The sequence below is a fragment of the Mesoplodon mirus genome (assembly GCF_964341445.2).
Source record: "Mesoplodon mirus genome assembly, chromosome: 19".
NCBI classification, from domain to species: Eukaryota; Metazoa; Chordata; class Mammalia; order Artiodactyla; family Ziphiidae; genus Mesoplodon; species Mesoplodon mirus.
Window position 1 is genome coordinate 1909091 of NC_138995.1, and position 25725 is coordinate 1934815.

General features: G+C 61.2%; 1 protein-coding gene across 1 annotated transcript in view; it reads left to right on the forward strand.

Annotated features, from left to right (window-relative positions):
• Positions 1 to 1119: 1119 nt before the first annotated feature.
• SLC7A5 (solute carrier family 7 member 5) overlaps positions 1120 to 25725 on the forward strand; it is a 30527-nt gene continuing 5921 nt past the window's right edge. The window contains exons 1-3 of the mRNA XM_082607661.1: positions 1120 to 1734; positions 15856 to 15981; positions 25510 to 25615. Coding sequence (XP_082463787.1) covers positions 1203 to 1734; positions 15856 to 15981; positions 25510 to 25615 — 764 coding nt within the window. The 5' untranslated portion in view covers positions 1120 to 1202. The remainder of the gene's footprint in view (positions 1735 to 15855; positions 15982 to 25509; positions 25616 to 25725) is intronic.

Below are 25725 nucleotides of genomic sequence, written 5' to 3' on the forward strand. Positions count from 1 at the left end.
GGGGCGTTGACTGGGGGGGACGTGGAAGGTCCAAATGACATGCCTTGGCTAAACTCGCCTGCGATGGGATTCTAAATTCTTTCCCTGTGCACATGTCAGTTTAATCAGGTAGTATTTCTGATTCTTTCCTGCTTCCAGGCCTGGGGTGACTGGTCATCCTGCATTCCCCGTTCTGACCCCTAGCTACCTGGCCGCCCCTCCTATCCAGGAGCCTCTGGAGTTCTTTAAGTCTAAAGCCCCTTCACCCTGCAGCCTGCCTTCGGATTTTCCAGGTAGATTTGGGGGGAGGGGGTTCTCACGGTGCTCCTTCAGGGAACCCCCATTTTGTCAGTTTAACTGAGGTTCTGCAGATTCCTGGTTTCCCAGAGTCTGTGTCGCTACCTCTCATATCTGTGAGCCCCTGAATGCTGCTCTTTGGCAAGGAGGTTCCCCTTGGGATAAAATGAGAATTTCTGAGCCCAGGAATGAGTTCAGATGTGGCCTCAGCGCTTCCCCCTTCTCTGAGATCGCACTCATTCAGCCTGGTATTCAGGCTCTCAGGCCCTCTAGCTCCCCCGGAGGAGAGGTGGTTCTGATCATCTTAATACTTCTCAAGTCCCCAGGGTGAGCAGACCGTGAGAGATCCTACCACCTCGGGGCTGGGCGCCTGCCAGCGAACAAGCATGCCTTCTTTGAGCCCCAAAGGCGCCCCAAATCCCATCCATCCTGTGCAGTGGCCCCAGGTCGGCCCTGCTGCACCGCCCGCTCCCACACGAGCAGCGGGGTCCCCAGTGCGCGCTCGGGGCCACCGCGGGAGGGGGGCGGGGGCGACGAGGGAGCTAGCTAGGAAGGCAAGGAGCCCAGCGTTCCACGTGCGCGGGGCGGAGCTGGGATCCCCGGAACCACGTGGGGCCCGTACCGCCCGCCATGCTCCGCGGGACACCGAGCGCTCCACGTGCACGGGGCGGGGCCGGCCGGTGCTTCTCAACAGAGGCGGGGACCGAACCCCAGCCAGGCGAGTAAACGGCTGCGGGCAGGGCAGGGCAGGCGGCGCGGCCAGGGGGCGGGGCCTGGCGGGCGGGGTCGGCGGCGGCGTATAAAAGGCGCAGCGCGGAGCCGGTTAACATAGCGGTCACGCCGGCAAAGCGGGTTCTTTCCGTTGGGAGGCGAGCGCCCCGTGTCCGGCCCTGTCCGGCCCTGTCCTGCGCGGCCGGCGCGGCAGCATGGCGGGCTCGGGCCCGAAGCGGCGCGGGGCTGCGGCCCCCGCGGCGGCCGAGGAGGAGGAGCGGCAGGCGCGGGAGCGGATGCTGGCGGCGCGGCGCGCGGATTGCGCGGAGGGCGAGGGTGTGACCCTGAAGCGCAACATCACGCTGCTCAATGGCGTGGCCATCATCGTGGGCACCATCATCGGCTCGGGCATCTTCGTGACGCCCACCGGCGTGCTCAAGGAGGCGGGCTCGCCGGGGCTGGCGCTGGTTGTTTGGGCCGTGTGCGGCGTGTTCTCCATCGTGGGCGCGCTTTGCTACGCAGAGCTCGGCACCACCATCACTAAGTCGGGCGGCGACTACGCCTACATGCTCGAGGTCTACGGCTCGCTGCCCGCCTTTCTCAAGCTCTGGATCGAGCTGCTCATCATCCGGCCCTCCTCGCAGTACATCGTGGCGCTCGTCTTCGCCACGTACTTGCTCAAGCCGCTCTTCCCCAGCTGCCCGGTGCCCGAGGAGGCCGCCAAGCTCGTGGCCTGCCTCTGCGTGCGTGAGTATCGGCCCCGGGACCCCGGCGGGCGGGCGGGTGGGGGGCGCTGAGCCGAGGTCGCCGCGCGCCCACGTCCCGGGCCCTTCCCCGCACTCCTGGACCATCCCCACATCCCGCGGCCCCGGGGCGACCCCGCAGTTTTAGACTGAGGGCACTAGCCCCAGAACCCACGTGCGTTTCATTCATTCGTTTCCTCACCGCCTTGGGAATTCTGCCGACAGCAGGGTCCCCGCCCTGAGCCTCTAGCCGGAACTAGCCTTTCCAGTTAGTCTATCCAGAGCTCTTGGAGCTGAAGCAATATCCTTACTTTCTTGCAAGGCACCCACGTGGAGTGCCTGAAAGCCAACTACCTGTCTGTTTGTGTTCCCAAAGGAAACTCTCTTTATCAAGAGAGAAATCATAGTTTAAAAAGAAAAACACACACCTCATTCAAACCAGCTAATCAGGAAGGGCTGACTCATGCAAAACCAATAGTAATAAGATTCTGTGTGGGCAGTGAATGAGTTGCTCGTGTAGGCAGCAGTGTTGAGTCCCCTGAAGGTTGCCTAGTGAGTTGTAAAAGAGAAGTGCTTGGCTGAGACTTAAATGTGTGCAGGGTGGCTTTGGGGTCCCAAGCTGTGCTGAAATACAGCCATTGGGTACAGTCCAAATGTTGGTGGATAAGGTCCCAGTATGTTGGTGGAGGAGGTCCTGGTACGTTAGTGGGCTGTTTTCTGGTGGGATTTCAGGGGGAAAAGAAAATCATTTGTACCCAAAGCCACGCAATTTTCTTTGCTTTTTGGCTGCTGCAGTTTTACGCCTACCCCTTGGCAAACATCTAAGGAGGCTTGCAAGATGGAAGTGTCCTGCTTTCAGAGCTGCCACCTGATTTGAGGCTCTGTCTGCACCTTGACGGTGCACAGAAGTGCAGAGCTAACAGGGCTGCTTTGCGGTTTCTCTCCGAGCCCCAAGACTCAGGGGACTGGGCCGTCCCTTGGAGCGGCTTCTGACCAGCAGTGCACGCTGATGCTGTTGGGATTCTGAGCGTGGGGACCAGCCTCCGCATAAGCTCACTGCATGGTGCTGGTAGCGATGAGGGGCTTTCAGAGCTCTGAGGCGTGCTCTGGGAAGTGGTGACCCCAGGAGACCTGAGACCCTGACAGAGCAACTACGCTGTGTGTGGGGGGGCGTTTTGCCTTTGGGGGGAGTCTCAGCGATGAGGATCTCAGCTTATAAAAACCTTTGGTCCAAATCTAGGAATAGTCACAGCAACAGTCGATGTGCCTGAGGACGGGGGAACCTGTGGCTTCTGGTGGGCTTCTCAGACGATGCTTTGGGCTGAGTAAGAAAAGCCCCAATTAAAGAATTTTAATTGTGTGATTTTCATCATTGCTAGATCTTATTTAATGTTTCGGCCCAGGACGTAATGACATAATACTGCCTTTAAAGGGCCCACTTTCTAGTCTTGGAAAATGGATCCCTTACTTTCTTAAACTTTTGGGTTTAAGCAGGTAAAGGCTCGGGATGGATTCTGGAGGGGCTGTGGTGGGTACACCCTCACCAGGACTCCAGTCACCAGCGTGGAGGGTCATGTGAACAGGAACCCCTTTTGGTGTGAGCTAGGGTGACGTTCTTCGTGTGTCCATCAGCCATTCTCAGCTCTTTTCTTCTGAACCACCCGTGTGAGTGTGTTGTGTGTGTTTGTTGATTTTTCTGATGGAAAGGAGGTTTTCAGTAACAAAAAGGGATACGCTGTCTGCAGGAGTGAGCGCTAGTCTAGAGCCTGCTGTGTCTAGAGGGGGACGTGGGCCTGTCCGAGGCTGGCGGAACTCGGTGCCGCTGGCCCGGGCTGCTCTCACGGGCACAGAGAAAGGTTATGGCTATCCAGGGAGGGGGCCTGCTCTTCGGGGTGTCTGAGAAGGCAGCAAAAAGCCACAGAAAGTTTCTGAGTGTTGTTCGATTATTGCACACGGGCTGGGTTCTAGAACTTCTCCGAGGAGGAAGGGCCTCTGCATCGCGTGCTTCCTGAGCCCCTCCCCGCAGGGGGCACACGCACCCCTGGCCCAGCAGCCCGTGCTGGCGCTTCATGCACGGCCCCGGGGCCTGCTCTTGGAACAGTGTATCCTGGGCTCTGGAAACACGTTCTTCTCGGTTTTGCTAGTTGATCTTTCCTGTCCGCCGGTCTCGCCCCAGGACAGCTCCTTTCTGCTTATTGTGACTCAGTTTGGCTTTGGTGCTTAGAATGCTCCCACTGACAGTATAAGCGGGCGGAGGGGAGGAGTCCCTTTTCTGGTAGGTCTGACGAAATGGGGCCCTTTCATGGCGTAGCCCTGGGGTTTCCATGTTTTTAACGAGTCATGAAGGTGAGAGAGGAACACGAGCTCTGTAACTCTTTGCCGATGGCCCCGGGAGCTTGGCGTGAGTTTAGGTTTTTTTAAAATACTTTTTTAAAATTAATTAATTTATTTATTTATGTCTGTGTTTGGTCTTCATTTCTGTGCGAGGGATTTCTCTAGTTGCGGCGAGCAGGGGCCACTCTTCATCGCGGTGCGCGGGCCTCTCACTGTCGCGGCCTCTCGTGTTGCGGAGCACAGGCTCCAGACGCGCAGGCTCAGTCGTTGTGGCTCACGGGCCTAGTTGCTCCGCGGCATGTGGGATGTTCCCAGACCAGGGCTCGAACCCGTGTCCCCTGCATCGGCAGGCAGATTCTCAACCACTGCGCCATCAGGGAAGCCCGTGAGTCTAGGTTTGCGTGGGTTATTTATCACTTAGCAAAAACTTGGTAGCGTTTGTTTGAGATTCAGGTGACACTGGGTTTTATCTTTGCGACAGAAGTCACTCGGGAGAGGTGAGGTTCTCGCCTGGCCGGGTTTTCATCTGCAATTTCTCTAGCCTTCATGGCCGCCTCTCTCTGTGATGGGTCCGGTGGGATCTGGAGAGGCTGGACGAGGCATACACAGCGAGGAGCTGCCCAGGGCAGGTACCTGGGAGCCGTTGTGGTTCAGAAACAGCTACAACCTGAGTCCTTTATCTCATGGAGAAGCTCCTAAGAGAAGGGGTCTGAACAGGCTCCCATCTCCCTCTGCTGGATCGGGGCCTGAGTTGTTGTGGTCGCTACTGCCCAGGACACGTAGGTGTCAGGAAAGTGGCTGCAGACCTGGTCGCCCGCCCTTCTCCCTCTCCTGCTGAGGAGGACGGCCACCCGGACCCCCTGGTGGTCGTGCACGTCCTCCATCTCTCTCGTAGAACCTGGCAGGTCTGCTGGTGGCCAAGAATGGGACTCTGCGTCCCCTTCCAGCTTGGTGGCCCTTGGTGTGGCCTGGGAAGCACTTCCTTCCCGCCTTCTCACAGGGGACAGACTGGGTTGCCAAGGCTCCCCTAGAGTGAGCTGCCCCCGCCCCACTGTCACCCTTACTCGGGCAAACCTGCTTGGAGTGGGGGCAGGGGGTCCACAGCTGTTGTTCCTCTAGGGACCCGTGACCTGAGATATTTTCCACTGGTGTCAGGTAAAGAGCCTGCGTTCTGCACGTGGACAGACCCGGGTTCTGATTTGAGAAATTCGCGGGACCTCCTAGTCTCAGTTTCTGCATCTGGGACATGGGGGTTCATGGTGGGTGTTTGTGAGGACCCTCGGCCACTGCGTGTCTAACGAGCATGGCACCCAGGGGCCCCAGTCACACGGTGGCTGTGATTGTTCTCAGCAGTGCCCTCCTTCTGGCGTCCGCCCTTGACCTCTTGAGCCGCCCTGCAAACTGCTCTCCTCCCCTCTATTAGCGGAAAGAAGGAAGGAGAGCCTTGGAGAGGAGGAGGGAAGGCCGGCGTCTCCCTGTCGGGGGCCGAGCTGAGCTGCCCATCGCACAGGTGGCACCGCGGCCCTGCCTGGGGGGGCGGCCCCGCCCAGGGCTGGGGCACAGCTGTCCCCCGCAGGGGAGGGTGCGGATGAGGCAGGGGTTTCGTGGCTGGGGGTGAGCCACGGCCAGCTGGCTCCGGGCTGAGTGGGTCGGCTGAAGGGGGTGGGGTGTAGCAGCACACCCGCTCCCCCAGGCTTCCCCGGGGGCCCCCCTCCTGGCGCGTCCATCGCTCTGTCCCCGGGCCTCAACCCAGGCCCGTCACAGCGAGGCCGGCACACAGCCCGAGGCCGGCTCAGGGTGTCTGGACGCCTGCCAGCCGCCCGGCCTGAACCCCTCGCCACGTGAAGCAGAGGCTTCTGGGTGTTTCCAAGGAGCTGGCAACCCCAGAATCGCGAGCTGTGAGCTGAGTGTAGACGACAGCATGGTAATTAGCCCTGAAATCCGACTTCCTGGGCCAGACATGAAAGCGCTCCAGCTCGAGTCACGGGGCGTGGCGGGTATTTCACAGAGCGCATGACTGAGGGAGGGCATTTCTGACCCTTTTCCCCTGGGTCACGGACCCCTTTGATGATCCCATGGAATGTGCAGACCCTGCTCAGAGGTGTCCACCCTGCTCGTTCACCCCAGACTCGCGGTGAGAGCTTCCCAGAACCCTGGGGCCCCGTCCGGGTTGGGAGCCTCCCCCCGCCCCCCAAGAGCGGTGCCCCCGTCACGGCATAAACGGCCCAGCCTTTGAAATCAGTGTCATCACCCCCAATTTACAGCCAGGGAGACTGCAGCGCGGTGGGCGGGAGCGGGGCTGTGGCGCCCTTCTCCTCCGGAGCCGCCTCTGTCATCCGGCGTGGGGACACAGCCGTGTCCGTGCTGGGGGTATCAGGCGTCCAGGACAGTGTCGGTGGCCATGTCCAGGTGCCCGGTCATCAGGGGCGCACACTAGTGTATCTGAGGTGTGTGTGTGTCCTGGGCTCTCTGGGAAGTGCTGCCCCCACACTGTGGGGAGTCGGACCCCTTATAGGGAACCATCTAGAAAAACCTCTAACTTCCTTTCAGAATTTTGGAAACGAGCTTCCAGGGCATGGTGGCTGACAGCTGCCCCATGGGTTCCATCTGCCCAGTGGCCACGGGCCCTGTCCCATGCCCACGCTGGCCTCCAGTTCCTGTCCCCTCCTTCGGTGACTCACAGCAGGTGCCGGGGACCGGGGGGCACGTGATTCCACACCCCCAGTCAGTCAGGGCGACCTTCCTGGGCCCTTGTCTGGATTACTGGCTGGGGGAGCTGCCCAGAATATGCCTGTCCCCACCAGCGGGCCTCGTCCTGTCCTCTCTCCCCCAGCAGGACCACTGCCCAGTCCAGCAGCTTCTTGGCTCGATGGTTGGGGTCCCATGTACATCCTGGCAGGAGTTCCCCACCCAGCTCTTTCCTCAGTCCTGGCAGGATCCTGAATTCTTGCTTGGGAGGGTGGGCTGACCAGGCAGCCGGAGGGGAGGGGTGTGGTTTTACCCCCATGCCTGTCCGTCCAGACCTGCCTTCAGGCAGGGGCGTTCTCTGGGCTGCGCCACCCTCCCCCAGTGGGATGTGCCTGCTCTGTGAAGCCTCCAGCATGATACCGGGAACCCAATCTGCCCTCTGAGTCACCCTGACCTTGGCTGCTGGCTGACAGCCTGATCGTCTGTGAGTCGCCCCGAGTGTAGCCAGTATAGAACCGAGGCCTCTGCCCAGAGATGTGGGCCCATGGCCCACTGTAACCCTGTGGCCACCCAGCGATTTGTCCCTGTCCACGTGAGCTGCCCAAGGCTGGTGCAAGATTCAGCCCTCGGCATGGACGCTGGCTGCAGGGCTGTGTCCTCACCTGGTCCCCTGCTAGGGCACCCTGTCAGCCTGAGTCAGCTGGCAGGCCTGCGAGGGCCCTGGCTCCGGCTCTCCGGCTGCATGACCCGGGGCCTGGGTGCTGGGCCTCGCGGGGCCTGTGTTTCAGAGCCTGGAGCACGGCGGGGTGGTCACGCTGTGCCTGCAGAGGGCGTGTGATCTGCCGGCCCGTCACGGCGAGGGTCTGGGGTTGGAAGGACTGTCCAGGAATGCAGCACGACGGAGCAGGTGTGCCTGGCACAGCGGCAGGTGGAGGGGCCCTGGCTGGGCACCCCACACAGCAGCAACCACGTGTTACCGGCCATAGTGTCAGACCCCTTCAGAGCTGAGGGAAAGGACAAGGCAGGGGTGGGGTGAGGGGGGCCGGGAGGGGCTGACAGCTCGGGCTGAGGGGCCGGGTTCGGGGGTCTGGGTGGGGAGGGAAGGTCACCAGAGTCCGGTTATGAGCACTTATTCCTGGGTCGGGGGGTTGGGGGGCCAGCTCACCTGCTGAGGCACAGAGGGTCGTCGAGGGTCCACGTCTGGCCTCATCCCAGGTGACCAGGGATTGCCCTCTGGCCGTGTGGGGAGGGCCTCTCAGGCCAGGCTGTTGTCCAGGGCCGAAGGGTTCTGAAGTCAGCCCTGCCAGCACCCCCCCCAACCGCGACAGCCTGCTTCTGTGCCCCCCACCCAGCCGTCCCCTGCCCTCCAAGGGTGTCAGTAGATGTGTGTTCGTGGTGGGTGGTGCCCTGTGGGACTTGCCCTGGTTGGTGGGTCTCTTCTCTGGCTGCACCTTGGACCACGTGGTCAGAGGACTGACGCCCAGGCCCTCCCAGGCAGAGCCAGGTCTGTAATAGTGCATACAGTGTGTGCTGGGGGAGCGGTGGGTGGAGCCTGTCACGGGCAGCTGGGGTTGAAGATCCCAGTCGAGTGGCCAGAACATGGGAATGGGACTTAGGAGGCCTGGGCATCCTCACCCCACTCCCCTGGTGACTGCTGTGTGACTTCCGGCAAGTCGGACAACCTCTCTGAGCTCCACTGACCCCAAATAGCAAATGAGGGGACTGGGTGGATGCTGCAGTGTCCTCTCACCCTCAGGTGCTGCAGCAGGTTTGGGTGGGTGGGTGGGTGGGATTCCAAACCACAGAGGTGCGAGCCAGGGATGGGCACTAACCACGGAGTCCCCTGCACACACAGCGTTGGCCGTCCTCAGCATGTCTTCACTCGGCAGGCGTGCCAGTCGGTGTGTCTGCATGTTAAAACGCACCCGTGGGGCCAGCAGCAGTATTCCTATTTAGCTGATGAGGAAACAGAGGCTCAGACCCGTTGAGTAACCTGCCCAAGGTCACACAGCATGTTAGAAATCAGGGCCAACTTGGAGGGGGGCTCCCTCCTATGGGTCCTGGCTGTCCTTGGGGCCGGGGTTGAAGGCGGGGGGACCTTTGGGAACCTCTGTATTCTGCAGGGCTCTGCTTCAGAAGAACCCAAAAAAGTGAGACTTGCGGGGTTTTTGCTAACTTCATGGCTCGGGTATCAGCAGATCTCAGAGTGAACTGAATCTGCCTTTTTCTGGTGTGTTTTGTTTATTATTATTATTTTTAATTTATTTATTTACTTTTGATTTTGGCTGTGTTTGGGTCTTCGTTGCTGTGCAGGGGCTACTCTTCGTTGCAGTGCACGGGCTTCTCATTGTGGTGGCTTCTCTTGTTGTGGAGCACGGGCTCTAGGCGCGTGGGCTCCCAGTAGTTGCGGCACACGGGCTCAGTAGTTGTGGCTCATGGGCTCTAGAGCGCAGCCTCAGTAGTTGTGGTGCACGGGCTTAGTTGCTCCACGGCACGTGGGATCTTCCCAGACTAGGGATCGAACCCGTGTCCCCTGCCTTCGCAGGCAGACTCCCAACCACTGCGCCACCAGGGAAGTCCTAGTGTGTTTTGAAATGAAGTGTCAGCCCTGTTCCTGGTGCACGCTGAGACCCCCAACCACCAAGCAGGGGGAGCTCTGTGGCCAGGCGTCACCCGGCCCCAGTTAAAAATGGAAAACGTGAAACACGTTCCAGGGCTGGTCGCATTTGAAAATGTGACTCAGCCCGTTAGCAATTCTTTTTGCAGGAAATCAGTGGCTCGACAAGGGTGGGGGTGTTGGAGGGGCATCGTCCCAAGTGGACTGAGGTGTCGCGGCCGTTTGCTTGTGCGGCCGCTGCCTCTCTCTGCGGAGATCAGATACTGGAATTGGAGCCCTTGGTTCCACCTGAGCAGCCCCTGCCCCTGAGAACTCCTTCATTTTCTTTCAGTTTTCCAGACTCTCTGGAGGCTCTGATCTGGAGTGGCCGGTGGTGGGGTCCTGGGTGGGTCCAGAGCCGGACTGTCACCCTGAGTGGGCTCTGTATTTGAGCGCGCCTGGAAGCGAGGTCGGCCTTCTCAGGTGTTTGGGGTACAGTTGTGCGTGCACTCTCTGAGAGCCAGTACAGGTGAATTACACGTCGTGAAGTCACCCCCTGGTTCTCCCTGAACTGTCAGAAATGCAGGTTCTCGGGCCTGCCCAGTCCGACGCTCTGGGGTGCGGGGACCTGCTTTACGAGGTCTTCAGGGGACTCATACGCTCCAGGGCGCGGGGAGACCTACCTGTTATTAAGAGGCAGCAGGGTTAGGGCAGGAGGGGAAGAGGCTGGGTTGTGGAGGCACAGGCCGCCATGGGGGCCGGGCCTGGGCTGGAGGGGGCTCTCACCAAGCCCAGTGGACATCTGGGTGTCCAGGACCAGAGCGGAGGCCCCGATGCACCGAGCACCCGCTGTGAACCCTGGGTCCCCGTGTGCTGGGCGGTTTTGTACAGTAAAGGCAGGCCAAGAACGCCAGAGCGACTGGATGCTGTGTTGGTGGTCACGCCCGCTGCTGGCCACTCTCCCAGCCGCCTGGGTCACGCAAGCCCAGGGTTTCACTGGCCACAGTCGAGGAGCCTCGGCCCACCTGCAGCCAGGGCTCCGGGTCCAGGTGCCCAGCGAGTGCTGCTGTTTGGCGGGTGGGGGCTCTGGACAGCAGGTGGGCCGGCTGCCTGGGCCCAGGGCTCGTCCGGCCTCAGTCACAGGAGTCAGCTGCTGTTGCTCTCTGGCCCCGTGACAGCTGCTGCCCCAAGAGACCGGGCTGGGCCGGCTTCCTGCAACACGCCCAGCCTGCCAGCCACTTCCTCTCCTGTCTTGGGGGCCGCCGGGGACCTGCCAGCAGAGCTGTGGGTAAAACGGTGCTCCTCTGCCTGGCATCTTGGCCCCTCCCACCTGTGTGGGGTGGCAGTTACTGCTGGGCCTCACACTGTCTTTGCCTCAAGTATTGGCCCTTTTTATTAAGCGTCCTAAAGCCACGTGCAGAAAGCACCTTTTTCAGAGACTCATTTGAGGACGCCACTGGTGGCTTAGTAGGACTCACTTGGTAGTGAGGTTCTAGGCTCTGGGGCTCTGACCCGTGGACCCTGCATGAAACCCAAGTGATACCTGCACTCCCCTTTCTATCCTGGAGGGACAGTCCCTACAGACACTGGGCCGGGGACAAGGGAGGGTCCACGGCTGCGGCCCCATCAGAGGCATGGGGACAGTAGACGGGTGTTCTGATGAGTGGGGGCCAGCCCGTCCCCAGATGCTTTGGTTTCAGATGGTTCTGTCGGCCTCGGTCATGACCTTTGTTTGTCCTCGAGTCAGCAGAGGGGGTGAGGGGACCCCTGGGAGTGCCGAGGACACGGAGTGACGGAGAGCATGCAGCAGGTGCTCATACTTTGCCCTTGTTGCCAGGATTGTTGAAGATTTTGTTACCAGCATACACAAAATCCAGGGGCAGCCCTGGTCACTGGGCCTGATAAATCCCATCAGGGTGTTACCGTCTGTCAGAGAGGGAAATGGATTTGGGTGTGTGTGTTTTTTTTTTTTAACTTTAAAAATTTTTAATTTTATTTTTGAATATAGTTGATTAACAATGTTGTTTTAGTTTCATGCGTACAGCAAAGTGATTCAGTTATACATACACACGTATCTATTCTTTTTCAAATTCTTTTCCCATTTACGGTGTTAAAGAATATTGAGCAGAGGGACTTCCCTGGTGGTCCAGTGGTTAAGGCTCCGTGCTTCCAATGCAGGGGTGCAGGTTCGGGGAACTAAGACTTGGGTGTGTTTTTTGTATTTTGTTTTGTTTTGTTTTGGTGTTTTAAAATGAAAACAGGCCCCCTTGCATTTCAAGCTCCCTTGTGAGTGAGACAGCCAGCCGGCTGCGCAGCATGTACCAGGGGGCTGGGAGGCTGGCCCGCAGTGGCTGACAGCTGACAGCAGCCTATGTGTGAAGAGTTATCATCGGGAGGTGGACCCTGGGGCCTGGAGAGTGAGATAACCGGTCAGGCCGGGGTGAGAGGTCACGCCAGGCAAGGCTGGGCAGGAGCCTTTGGGAACTGCTCAGATAAGCGCCCTCCCAGAGACGGGTGGCACCCGTCCCATGTGTACGCTGGTGGGTGGAGCAGTGGCAGCTCCCCACCGGCCACCCTGTGCTCCGGGTCTGGGAGGGTCCCGGAGGCGCTACTCAAGGGGGTCCTGGGAAATAACAGATGGGGGAGCTGCCGTGCATCCCCGAGCCCGTGGGCCAGCCCCTGTCCTCGGCCCGGGTGGCCCCCTGGGCACGTGCGGCCCTTGTGGTCTGCAGACAGGACTCTGAACTCAAGCCACCTGGTCGGCCAGGCCGCAGCCGGAGTTGGCGCTCATGGCCCGGCTCTAAGTGTGACCAGCTGTCCCCAGGGCCACGGGGTGAGAGCAGCCCAGGAGGCCAGCCACGGGGTTCTCCCTCCCCCACTGGGCAGCACTTCCTGCAGTGTCCGGCACGAGGACGGGGTACAGGCGGAGCCCCTGGGGTGGGGGGCGGCGGACCAGGGTGTGAGTGCGAGTTCGTAGGTCCGCTGGCAGAGGAACGGTGACTTTGCAGAGGGTGGCGTGCCCTCCAGCACAGCCCCAGGGCCCCCAGCTCATTTGCGAGGTTGAGCTGGGGCGCCACTGCAGGCCAGATAGGTGGCCGTGTCCCAGCAGGACGAGGGCAGGACAGGCACAGCCCTGAAGGGCGGGCTTCCCACTTGGCCTGTGGCAACAGCTGCCAGGCCCCGCCTGCCCCCGCCTTCTGCACGCAGCCCACTGCCGCTCCTCTCCGGAGGCCGCTGGGCTCTATCTCCCCGGCCCCAGCTGTTGCGGGGTGCTTATCTGGGGGTGCTGGCACGGGGAACCCCAAGGGGGCTGGCTGCCAGCCGGGGTGCCCCCTCGCCAGTGTGCTGGCCTCACCCAGCAGCCCGCCTGCGGGTGCCCTGGGGTAGACCGTCCTCCCCCTGCCACGCAGCACAGATTGGGGGGTACTGCTGGGGGTAGTGGTAGCGGCAGGAGCAGACCCTGTGTGACACCCGGAGCCTCTCGTATCCCTGTCACCCCCCTCCATCTGAAGAGTCAGGCACCTTGTCCAGGTGATGGGGCCTAAAACCAGTGTGGCCGAGAGGCAAATCCAGCCTCCCAGACAGCCTCCCAGCACTGCTTTCCTTAAGGCTAAGAGACACAGGTCCTAGTGAATCCCCTTATTTACTTTAGATTCTATTTCATTTCAGAGTTTCTTAGAAAGGTCACTAGGGAGGATAATAAAGCGTTTGTTTACTCATCAGCTGAAGTCAGTAGACGTTAAAGTTTCATCATATGTTTCAGTTCTTATTTCTATAAAAGAAATGAATGTTACAAAGTCCGCTTTGTTCTGGGATCCAGCCCGTTCCCCTCCCTACTGTAGACAGCCAGCCCGGCATTGCCTGTCCACTCTGTGACACGGAGCTGAGCTCATGGAACAATACCCTCTGTCCACAGGGGCTCGGACACCTGCCGGGTGGGCTCCGCTCCGTACAGGCAGGGTGGCACCCTGTGTTCCTGAAGGGGAGGGCCTTGGGTCGGTAAAGGAGGGGCCCTGGGCTTCGGTCCGTCCCGCCCCCAGTGACCACCGCAGTGGGACGGCCCTGGGGCTGGGGCTCTGGGCCAGACACACCCCCTTCCTGGATCCTCCAGGTCCTTATCTGTGAGGTGGGGAGAGGTGCCCCTGCTCCCCTTGGGGTGCACACCCCAAATGGGGTCAGTCAAACCAGGTGAGTCGTGCAGCGGTGACAGTGAGGGCAGCTGGGCAGGGCTGGCGGTGGGAAGCGCCACCTCCCCGTGTGTGGCTTGGCCACGGCTCTCCCCACTTCCTGCCCAGTATGAATGGAGGAGTGTGATGCAATCTGTCAGGCTCTTGGCACATCGGAAGGGAAGGCCTCAGGGCCGTCACATTCCCCATAATGTGCGACTGTCCCGGAAAAGCCCCCTCCCGCCTTACTGTGCACAGGCTCCCTGGGGCCGGTGGTGGGAAAGAACCTGGGCTGCCCTCCAAGGCCCCCTCACCCTGGGTCCCAGCCACGTGGCAGGTCGCACCAGCCTGGATGCCCAGGAGAAGGGAATTCTGCTGTTCAACCTCCTCCCCCGCCCCCACCCCCGACCTGGCAGTGGGAGATCAGACGGGCCTCAGAGGTCTGGGTCTGCCCCTAGCACCGTGTACAAGGGTCCTCTCTGAGCCTCTGTTTCCCCTTCTGTGCTGGGAATGGCAGTGCTGACGTACTTAATACGGGACAGCTGTCTCTGCATTGGTCCCGAGGGCCTGGACTGAGAGCGTGTCCACCCCAGAGCCACACGGTGAAGGTCACTGGTGCTGTTTGTCCCTTGCACACGTCGGCCCCCTCATCTGAGCCCGGGCTCAGCTCCTGCTGCTGGAGGTGGCTTCAGTGCTGTGACATGGATACTTTGTCCCCACGTTCTCACAGCCTCGTGTAAGCCCCACCACCCTGAGGCAGCTCATTTTACCACGAGCCTCTGGCAGGTGCAGACTCGGCCAGGGTCCCCACGAGTGAGGGCCCCTCCAGGGCCATTTGTGCCAGCTCTTTGCCTTCATATCTGGTCTGGGAACATCTGAGGGTTTCAGTTTAGGAGTAGCAACCAAAAGCAACTGGTTTTGAAACAGTTTTCAACCTGAACTTGCTGAGGGCATAGCAAACAGTCTTGGTCAGCAGCTGCATCAGCCAGGCCTAGAGCAGCAAAGAGAAAGTGACAGGGGAGGGTGGTATTTGGGTATCAGTTAATTTCCGGAAGACATAAGCGTGGGCGGGGTGCAGTATGGGCCCCCAGTCCTAACCAGAGCTCAGGGGCCATTTCCTGTTTTTCTTACACCTGAACTGTCAGGTCTCATCTAGTTAATTAGCGTGGATTTATTTCTTTGTGGCCTTTCCCTCACATTGTAAAAGTACATGTAATTGACTTAGCTGGGGGAAGAAGCCACGTGGCATCTGCCAGCCCGGGGTTGGTTCTGTCTGGAGCAGAAGCCGGGTCCAGACTTCCTCACCCACCGCAGCCCTTGGGAAAAGCTGGTGTGTGCGGGGCGTGGTGGACAGACACCCTTCCCTTGGGTCCAGGCTGTGCTGGTTAGTGTCTGACCGCCAGCCTACCGAGAATAAAAGGCCCCATTTGCGCCCCGGCCGTCTCCCTGGGTAGCTGGCGTCAGCAGTGGTGTGGGTACTGGAGCGCTGGCCTCACGGCGTGCGTGTTTCCACGTGGGACTCGGCTGAGAGGTAGGACTTGCAGTAGGAAGGCACGGGTGTTGAGTGTTGGTTTGCTGCCTTTGTTTTAATCTAATTTTGTTTTGTGATGAGTTTGCAGAGTGGCTGCTCGTGAGGTCCCTGAACGCTAAGTGCTGCCCCCACCTCTGCTCAGGACTTGGAGGGGTCTCCCTGGGGTCCGAGGCGGGGCCTGCGTGTGTCGGCGCATTTGGGGAACCTGGCTTAGCTGCCCCCCCCCCAACCCCTTGTCTCCTCTCCCTCCCTGTGGTGGTGACTGGCATGGAGTTTGGGTCTTGAGTATCCGCTGTGACACCAGCCGCAGAGTTGGTGCTCGTTTGCTCTTCTCACCACTGGGACCCTGGGCTGTGCATCTCCTTCAGCCCCCGTGGACCAACCCCCGGGCTTGTCGGGCTGATGCTGCGCCCCCTGTGTCCCTGTGGGATCCTACGAGGACCCTCTGAAGAGAGGGTTCCCACCTTGAGAAGTTTGGGTGCCTGTGGGAGAGCCTGACACTTGTGCTAAAGTGTCAGGTGGGAGCAGAAAGGTGACTGAGCGCCACCCCCCTCCCCCTGCCGAGATGGCAGTTTGTGCGTTCAGCCTGCTCTGAACACAGCGCTGTCCTTGAGGGCTCCTGCAGGACGGACTCAGGTGGCGGTGAGGTGTTCAAATTCATTCATTAGGACAGAAAGGCCTTTTTGGCAGCCTGGGGAGCACCTGGGCTCACAGCTCTCTCTCAGCCTGTGACCTCAGGACTGGGGTTCTGCCCGCCAGCCCCTCTGCCCGTGTTTCCGCAGGACTCACTCGCTGCCCCTGTCTCCACAGTACTGCTCACGGCCGTCAACTGTTACAGCGTGAAGGCCGCCACCCGCGTCCAGGACGCCTTCGCCGCGGCCAAGCTCCTGGCGCTGGCCTTGATCATTCTCCTCGGCTTCATCCAGCTCGGGAAGGGTGAGTGCAGCCCCTGGGGTCTCCCAGCTGTCCCAGAAGGCCCTGCTGAGCCTGGGGCGGGGAGGGGTCCCCATCTCTGAGTGCCCGGCCCCAGACCCACCGCCTTAGCTAACGGGTGTCACTGGAGTCGGCGCGTCACGCGGTCCTGGGAGAAGTACTGACACTGAGTTAGGTGGGCTGAACGTCACCCGCGGGTCGTCCGTCCCAGAGCAGCAGGCGAAACAGGTCCGCCACGCAGAGGCCGCTGTCCTGCCCACACGGGGCGGGCCTGGTGGTGACCGGGGTGGGCGGTGGTTCGTGGGGAGAGCTTGACGACGCACCTCCTGCGTTAGGAGCACGGCTGAGAGGTGCCGTTGCCAGTGCCACTGGATCTTCCACACGGGAACGTGCCCCCAGCCCCCAGCAGGGTCCCCGTGCCCTGTGGATGGCTGCCCGCCATGCCGACCCCTCCCATGATGGGCGCCGACGCAGTGGCGTTTGGTGGCAGTGTGTCTTCCTGCTGGGCCGCATTCTCGTGAATGTGCCGCAGAGTTTATGCTGCGGGCAGGTGGAGTCTCCCCGTTTCTGGCTACTGAGAGGGATGCTGTTGGGAGCATTCTCGGTGTCTCTTGGTGAACGGAGGTACCGGCTTCTCCAGGACGGCTGGATGGCAGGCCCACGGTAGCCTTCTGCGTGGCTGCCACAGATCTGTGGTCTCATAGGGGCTGAGGTCACCGTGAGGACACAGAGCAACACCACCCCCACCCCCGTAGCCCCGTGTGTCGGGGAGCGGGGAGGCCAGCCTCTGTGTCCCCTGGCTTCCTGGGATCTCAGGTTCCAGCATCTTCCTAAAGACAAGACTTTGTCTGGAGGACCCTGGCCAGGCTGGGATCCGGGTACCAGGAGTGCTGCAGATGGGAGCTCCAATGGAGCTGAGGGGGACCCCCTGCCGTTGAGAGCTCGTGGGCGGAAACCAGTGGGTAGGAGGGAAAACCCATCCTGCGCCCCCCAGACGGTCTAGCTGGGAAGCACGTCAGTGTCATTTGAAGAGGGCTTGCTGGTGAAGGTTTTGCTTGGCTGCTGTGATTAGATACAGGCTGATGAAGAATGTAGGGGGGCCGGAGTTTTGTAAAAACAAATTTCAGCGGGGATAGCAAAGAGCCTTTGTTCAGTCTGAATACATAACGTGTTTATAATTCTACTGCCATCGAAAACGTCCTCCCCCCGAAGCCATTGCTTTCTGAACCTGGGAGGCAGTGCAGTGTCTGCAAAATTCCTGTCCGCTGGTTTCCCTCCCAGATGGATGCCCTCCCTTGTAGAGGACGCTTTGTGAAAACAGCCCTTTCCCCACGAGAGTCGCCTGACTTCCCCCTTGGGCGGCTGCCCCAAGGATCCCATGCTGAATGTTGGCGGAAGGGCCGGGACCCCTCAGGCAGGGGCTCAGCGTGATGGTGCCCAGATCGGCCGCGAGCCATGGTGCATCTGGAGTACGTGACCCGCATCTCACAGACCGGCCCACGCGCCGTCTCTGTCCTTAACCAGTGCCTGGCCCCGCCTGGCCTGCCTGGTGCCCAGAGGGGCCTGGGGGCTGCAGAAGGGGCTGGGGCATGGGGCCCGGCAGGTCCAGGTTCCAGGCCTCTGTTCCAGGCCTCGTCCTTGTCACCAGTGAGACTCGTGGGCAGTCCTGCCCTCCTTCCTGTCCTCCTTCACCAGAACTTTCTGAGGCCCCAGGTGCGGCTCTGCTGAGACCCAGTTGAGGACTCGGCCCTGCCGTCCAGGGTTTGCGCTGTGTCTGGTGTGTGGACATCAGACATGTGCACAGGAGACTCGCAGACAGGCAGGCAGGGCTCGGCCCCAATCAGGAAGGCCCCTCTGAGGGCCAGAGGGACGGCTGGATGAAGGCTCAGAGTTGGTGTGACCGGGGCTGGCTCTGCAGGGCCCAGGAGGGGCTCAGGTGGCCCGGAGGCCGGGGGAGTCATGCATGCGGGGCCTGGCACCACGCGAGGCCTCTGGATTTTCCCCCAGCCTTCTCAGGAGGGGGGGCACTGAAATCAGGCCGGCATTTCAGATCCCAGTGGCCACGAAGTGTGGGGTGGGGGAGGCTTGGCCAGGGGTGGCCACAGAGAGAAGCAGGCCTAGCGCATGGTGTGGAGGGGGTGCCCCGAGGACCAGGGCTGAGTGACAACGGTGGGCAGAGGGCACTTCGTGCTTGCTTTTGTCCTTTTACTTCTGTCTGTCGGCCCTTTACCTACAACACCCAGCAGGCCCACGGCCCAAGGTCAGGCCATTCCAAGACCAGAGGGTGGGAGTGGGGAAGGCTTGTCCCTTGAGCCCCGGCGGGCCCTCCTGGAGGAGACACACAGTGGGACCGTTGTGGTTTTACTCGGCTGTGTCCTCCGGTGGGCGGGCCCCCGGCGTCTCCTGGAGCAGTTGGAACAGGTGGCGTCACCCTGCAGGTAAAGGGTGCCCCCTGGGGGAGCTCACGGGAGGGGGAACCGACAGGCCCGGCCCCGGGCCCTGGCCTCCATGGCCCTGCGAGATCACCTGGCGCTGAGACGTAGGCCCCCGTGTCCAGGAGACCTGGGCGTGGAGGCTCCCGGCCCCTGTGCTGGTCACCTGTGTCCGGGCACTGCCATGGGGTGACCTAGGGCAGGGGTGGCAGGGGTCCACCTGGGCCAAAGGGGGCCCTGGCAGCAGGGAGGCCCCGGTGGAGCTGTGAAGGCCAGCGTGCCCCCAGGGCTGGGACTCGGCTGGGAGTCACTTGACAGTGTGTGTTTAGTTCTTAGGTTAGTGGGCCCCCAGGGCACAGAGCAGTGGCGGCCCGACCCTGCCCAGCTTGTAGGAGGGTTGGGGTCCAGTCATGACCCCACAAGGCCTGTGACGATGGGCACTGTGTGTGGGGACGAGAGCTCCCTCGAGGGACGGCCCACCCTGCATCCTGTCCCAGGGTGGTGTCCGGAGCTGGTGGGGAAGGGCCCGGGCAGCCCAGCCTGGTGGCCAGAGCACTGGGGGCCAGGGAGGAGACCCTCGTCCTGGGAGGGTCTGGAACTCAGCAGGGCCCTTCGCCTGCTAGAGCCTTGGTGTCCTCGTGTGTGAAGTGGCCACAGTAGCCACAGCGGCCCCAGGCCTTGGTGGCCGCCTGAAACTGTCTTCAGGGTGTTGGCAGGCAGTTCGGGCAGCCTGTGAACCCGGCTGCTGTCCTCACAGGGAGGGGAGACATTTTGGGGGCTCCCGGGCTCGGCCTCCCCTAGTGCAGGGGACCTGTGATGGAGGCCGTCTCAGAGGGGCTCAGGGTCATGCCGGGACCGCAGGATGCTGTAACGGGGGCCACGTGGCTGGGGTTCAGTTCTCCCCATGGTCACCTGTGCCCCAGGAGACGGGTGGGGCCAAGGGGGAGGGCGGGCCGGTCTGCGCCTCACCGAACGCCCAGAGCAGCAGGTCGCACGGCAGACGTGGGCACCCCTCGGCCACCGCGGGAGGACTCTGACACGGGTGGCTCTTTCCTCTGGGTGCTCTTTGCTTCTTTTTAATTGAGACCTTTCCGTCGGCCTGCGTGTCTCTGTGCAGATTCCGAGTCCAGAGTCATCACAGATGGGAAGTCACGTGCTTTGCTCATGCCACCCTCGGGGATGAAATCAAAGGCCTGGAAGTTGGCTCTCTCCCCCTGCCGACCTTGCTCACCCGTGCCCTGGGTGGTCAGCTGCTCGGACGGGGCCGCAGCAGGACGGGGCGGCAGCCACATGGCCCTGTGCTGGGCACACTTAGTGCCTAGGGGTCTCTGCAGCCTATGCAGTGCAGAGAGGGTCCTTTGAGGCTTGAAGCTGATCTTGAGGTCCCGGGGCAGCTTCTCCAGGAGTTTAAGAGACGGACGACACCGGAGACAGATGCTGGCCACGGTGAATGGGCACCGTCACCACCACGCCCGAGGCAGAGTGAAGGAGAATAGGCACCAGACACCGTGCGCTCAGCCCGGGGCGTGGAGACAGGAGAGAGGGGCCCGCGGCAAGCCAGCTGTGGGATGCAGCTTCCCAAGGGTGCCTGGTCTCTGGGTGGAGCAGGAGACCCGCTAAGGGCAGGGGTCCTACAGAGCTGACTCTCAGATGGGGCTCAGTCCCACGGCTGAGCACCTGCTCGCTTGGCCCGTGATGGTGAGGCGGGATGCAAGGCCACGGCTGTTGCATGTCCTGACCATGCCTGTGAAGGCACAGTGGAAACGGGGAGTGTCCTGAGGCAGCCGTGGCACAGGACACAGACCAGGGGCTTAAAACAACAGCAATCACCCCCTCACAGTCTTGGGGCTGGCAGTCCAAAGTCAGGGCCGAGCTCCCTCTGAAACCTGGAGGGAGGAGCCTCCTCGCCTCTTCCAGCTCCAGTGGTTCCCGGGCTCGTGGCTGCATCACTCTGCGTCTGTCCTCACGTGGCCCCCGTGTTTCTGTGTCTTACAAGGACGCTCTCGGGGAGTTAGGGCCCACCCCAGTCCGCGGTCTCAACCTTGAGATCCTTGCGTTGATTACATCTGCAAAGATCCTTTTCCAGAGCAGGTCACCTTCTGAGGTTCCAGGGGGACATGAACTTTGGGGGTACCCTGTTCAGTGCGCTCCACCACATACACGACCGTTATGTGGAACCCCAGAGGGTTCAGGAGGGGCCAGGTGGAAGGTTCCTGCACAGTGGACACCCGCCCACCCTGGTTTGGGGAATGACTTTCTCACAGTCAGCGTCACCGTCCTGGGAGGAGTGCCCGTGGGCAGTGGCAGGAGGGAAAGCACTGGGCAGGGCGCGGCCTGGGCACCCTGAGGCTCTGGGATTTTTCCAGCTTGCCCCCAGCTGCCATCTCCAGACTGGCCATTGACAGACTGCGGGCTCCCATGCCCGGGCCCAGGCCGAGCCCTGGTGAGTGTGACATAAGCCTGGCAGGATCTTGGGGGGACGCAGACACCATGAGGAGCCCTTGTCCTCTGAGTCAGAGGGGCTGGCACGTCCCCCGGGGCTCCTGGTCCTGTCCCCACGCACACAGCTCCTGAGAGTGGGGTGCCCTGTGCCCCCGGGTCGAGGGTTGCCATGGCTCTGTCTGCGTGACGCAGGGGTCTGGGCTGCTTTCCCTGAAATTGGCTTCCTGGGGCCTTGTGAACACTCCCACCCCAGTCACCCTGGTTCCCGAGGCTGCCAGAGAGCCCAGGATGTGGCTCTGCACTAGCTTTCACCTTCCTGTGGCCCTCTGAGGTGGGCAGACCCTGTGAAGCAGCCGGTGAGCCCAGGGGCGGGACCCCCCCCCACCAGGTGGCACCGCCTTCTGGGTGAGCAGCAAGTTAGAGGCGGCTTTGAGGCCTGCCGAGAAGCCCCAGAGACGGGGTGGCCCAGGGGACCCTGTTAAACTGTGGGTCCTGGGGTTCCCACACCCCCGGCCCCTGCGGGAGGGCCTGCGCTCCCCCATCTGTCCATCGTGATGACTTGCCTGCCTGCCTGCCTTCTGTGGTCCTGGGGGCCCCATGAGGACAGAGCCGGGGTGGGGAGCTCGGCGGTCATGGGCGGGGGTGGGGTGTTAACGAGGTCATCCATCCTGTGTCTGGCCGGCGCCTGGAGCTCTGTGTTTTTAACAAGGATGGCATCCCGGTTTGGGGTCCGTGGCGGGGACGGCCGAGCACATGAGCCAGGCACCTGCCAGCACCGTCTATAGCGGGATCCCGCCCGGCACCGTCTGCTGTGTTGGCCATCTCTTGTGTTGCTGGGTATTCACATCACCCAGACTCCACCCACTGGATGACGCCCCCAGCCATGACAATCCCAAGTGTCTCCCATCACCGCATGTCCCCTGGTTGCTGGGGCCGGTGGGTGGCTGAGACCACCATGCGGGGTCTGGGAGCTGCCCTGACCTACCCTCCCAGGGAGGTTTTCTTGTGTGTCCCCTGCGATGGCCGCCAGGCACTGAGCAGCTGCGGACACACATCATTCCATGGGGGTGTGGCTGCCTCCCTTGCTTCTTTGGCTGCTCTGGAGGCTGCCAGGCAGGTGCTGCGCACGACCCCCCCAGCTCTCCAGACCTCTGCAAGCCCACCTGCCGTGAGGGCTCCAGCCCCAACAGGATGCCCGGACGGCGCGGGCAGGCGGAGCCACTGTCCCCGGGGAGAGGAGGGCAGAGCTTGGCCAGCGTTTGGTCAGGTGCCCAGCCAGGCTGCGTGTCTGATCCAGGTGGCCCTCCAGCTCAGACGGAGGCTGGACAGACCCAGGAGTTCTGCTGAGGGGGCCCACGTGTGCACCCAATCCAGGCGCTGGCTTTCGGCAGGAGGGAGGTGACAGGGAGGGGGCAGCACAGAGGGACTTGCAGTGGCAGATCGGAGCCCAAAGCAGCCAAATTCCTGGCGGAGCTCCCCTCAACCCCCCCACACTGTGCCAGGAGAGAAGCAGGGGGTGTGCTGGCCTCTGTGCACCTGGATGCCCACTTTCCTCCAGGGGATGCGGGCGCTTTGTAGACAGGGAATGAGGCCCCAGATAACCAAGAGAGCTCCCAGCAGGACAGCCCGGCCACACCTGTCCTACCGAGGCCCCCAGTGTAGCCCGTGAGAGTCTTCAGTCTGCGTTTGGGCCAGAGCAGCTAGTATTTTCTTGGGGTTTCAGAGGCTGCAAAGTCACTCTGTAAATCCAGGAAATAACCGTTCTGCAGCAGGAATTCCATCCGCTGTCTCAGGGCGATGACGTGTTTACGTCAGGACTCCGACCTCTTAGCACAGAGCCCCTTGATGAAAACATAGAGGCTTCCCAGGCCTCAGGGCTGAAAACGGTGGTTCTGTAACCCCAGCCTGTATTTCAAGCCTTGAATTTTATTCTCAGCAAGAGCACAGGCTGTCCTGCATAGCCGCGTCTCTAGCCCACACGTGCATGTGCGTGTATCCATGGTGCATGCACATGCACACACGTGTGTACAGTGTCACTAATTCAGGATCGTGCTTGAGGTGGGAGCCAGGTTTTTTTATAGATTTATTTATTCATTTATTTATCTTTGGCTGCATTGAGTCTTAGTTGCTGCATGCGGGCTTTCTTTTAGGTGCGGCGAGTGGGGGCTACTCTTTGTTGAGGTGCACAGGCTTCTCATTGCGGTGGCTTCTCTTGTTGCGGAGCACGGGCTCTAGGCGTGCAGGCTTCAGTAGTTGTGGCACGTGGGCTCCGTAGTTGTGGCCCCCAGGCTCTAGAGCTCAGGCTCAGTAGTTGTGGTGCACGGGCTTAGTTGCTCCGCGGCATGTGGGATCTTCCTGAGCCAGGGCTCAAACCCGTGTCCCCTGCGTTGGCAGGCGGATTCTTAGCCACTGCGCTACCAGGGAAGTCCTGAGAGCCAGTTTTAATGGCTGCACCAAGATCTATCTTCCAGCGTATGCGAAAAACAGTTCCCCTTGAAGCACGAGCATGAGATCAGAGTATGTCCTGATGGGGAAATGGTGCGGATTGAGAGAAAATCACAAGTGCCTTACTTGTAAGGAGCCCTTGCTGTGAAAGGCCTTTAATGTTCCAGAAGTAGTTGCAAGACCCTGACTGGCAGCAGCAACACCCTGTAGGGCTGCGGGGTCTTCTGGAGACGTGGGGTAGCGGGAGCAGCTGCAGCGTCTGGGAGTGGCTGGCTGCTCAGGATGCCAGACCCAGGTCCGTGGGCAGGTGGCCTGAGCCTCAGCTTCCCCGACTTGTGGGACAGATGCCCCTCCCCCTCCTCACAGATGTAAAGGAAGGCACATTCCAGAACATTCCGTGGGGAGCAGCCAGGCTCTGGGTGCTGTGCTGAGGTGCCCTGTCCTGAGCCGGTTCTCTGCACTGCCCCCACCCACCAGCCTGCTGACCACCCTGTGACCAGGCGGTCTCAGGACCCGGGCCTCCAACACAGATCCACGTGTGGGTGGCGGGCTGGGTGAGGTGCCAGCCTCCCTGGAGCCTTTTCTCCTCACGAGACTGTGGCCTCATCTGGGGAGCGGAAGAGACCTCCTGTGTCCTAAGTCCTTCTCCCAGCTCAGGCCTGAGCACGCCTGCAGGGCAGAGTCCAGGCATCCAGAGCATCTGGACCCAGAAAGGAACTTGGGGTCCCTCCCCTCCCCCCGCGGCGTTTGCCAGAGGAAATCAGTGCTGCCTTGAAGTGCAGGCATTGACTGGGTAGAGTGATGGGGTTTTACGGGAGCCTCCCCGCCACGGGTCTGCTTTTCCATCTTCTCATGCCATCACCCTGTTGTGTTCCCGGGGTGACCAAGGCCATCGCCCTTGTGGAAGGCGTGGCGTCCTCCATCCCCCGAGGGCCCTGCAGATCCTCCAGTCACGGGCGGCAGTGACCCATGTAGCAGCCCCAGTGTCACATCTCAGCCTGGTCCCTCGGGTCCTGGACCACGTGCTTCTCAGCAGGACGGGGCACAGACCCTCATATCCAGAGCCATGGGGCCTGTGTCACGGCCGCACTCAGAGCCGGGGAGCCAGGAACTAAAACCCTGCGGAGTCTGGCCGAGCCCCGGCCCGTGTCTGTCGGCACCTGGCTGTCAGGCTGGTCCCTCCTTATGGAGCGAGTCTTTCTGGGCCTGGGTGTTATGCGGCCATTTCACAGATGGTGTAACAGCCTCAGAAAGGGCCAGACACTGTCCTAGTAGCCAGGCACCCTTCTAAGGCCCCCACATTTCACGTCTACCATACTGGGTTGAGTGGTGGCCCCCAAAACATGTCCAACGGAATCGGTGGATGTGGCCTTATTCAGGAAAAGGGTCTGTCTATAGGTGTAATTAAGGAAAGGATGGAGCTGAGATCATCCTGGGTTGGGGGGCCCTAAGTCCAATGACAGGTGTCCTTTTGGGACACAAGAGGAGCCACAGCAGAGGTGCCAGTGAAGGCGGGCAGAGGTTGGAGCGATACAGACACAAGCCCAGGATGCCTGGGGCCATTCAGGGTGGAAATGGTCAGCAGAGAAGCCGACCCCCTTGTGTCCAAGAGCCCAGTACGTCCATCTGGGTTAGGGAACAGAGCTGAGCCCACCGTCCCTCACCAGCTGCAGCCCCTCGGGTGCAGCCGCGTCCCGGGGCGGGTCCAGGTCGTCTTCGGGAGCTCGTGTGCCCAGACGAGAAGCCTGGCTTACACTTAGCAGCTCTGGGCTCCCAGCACTAAGGTGGGGAGTGGAGACGCAGCCCAGGTGCCCTGACTTGGCCGCATCTTGGGGTCTGCAGGGAGCGTCCTCTGAGGCGCCCAGCGCCCTGCAGCCCAGGCAAGGCAGACCCACCCCGGTGCCCGCCCGTCCCAGGCATCCTGTCCCTCAGGCACAGATGGGCGCTGGGTGTCTGCCCGGCTGGGGGTCTGCAGAGCTGCCCTCCCGCTCTTGAATGGGCGTGGCCAGGGGCCACAGACCTAGTAGAACCGCGCTCACCCTGCCTGCCTGCCCCGGCCCCTGGGAGTCTGAGGGCTCACAGGTGCATTTAATCTGTTGCATTTTTGTCTATTACTGTATTTTGATCCAGGAACATTTCGGAACTTGCGGCTTGGCCTCTGTGCCGCGATCTCTAACCCAGAATCCCTATCTGTCTGTTTGGCCCCTGCCAGGTAACACGTCCAATCTGGACCCCAAGTCCTCGTTTGAAGGCACCAAAGTGGACGTGGGGAACATCGTGCTGGCACTGTATAGTGGCCTCTTTGCCTACGGGGGATGGTAGGTTCTAGAACATCTGGGCCCTGGGGCACACGTGCCGGACCCCAAAGTGTCCAGAAATCCACACCTCTCAGCCATCCACGGGCAATTCTACGGGGCAGGGGCAGGAA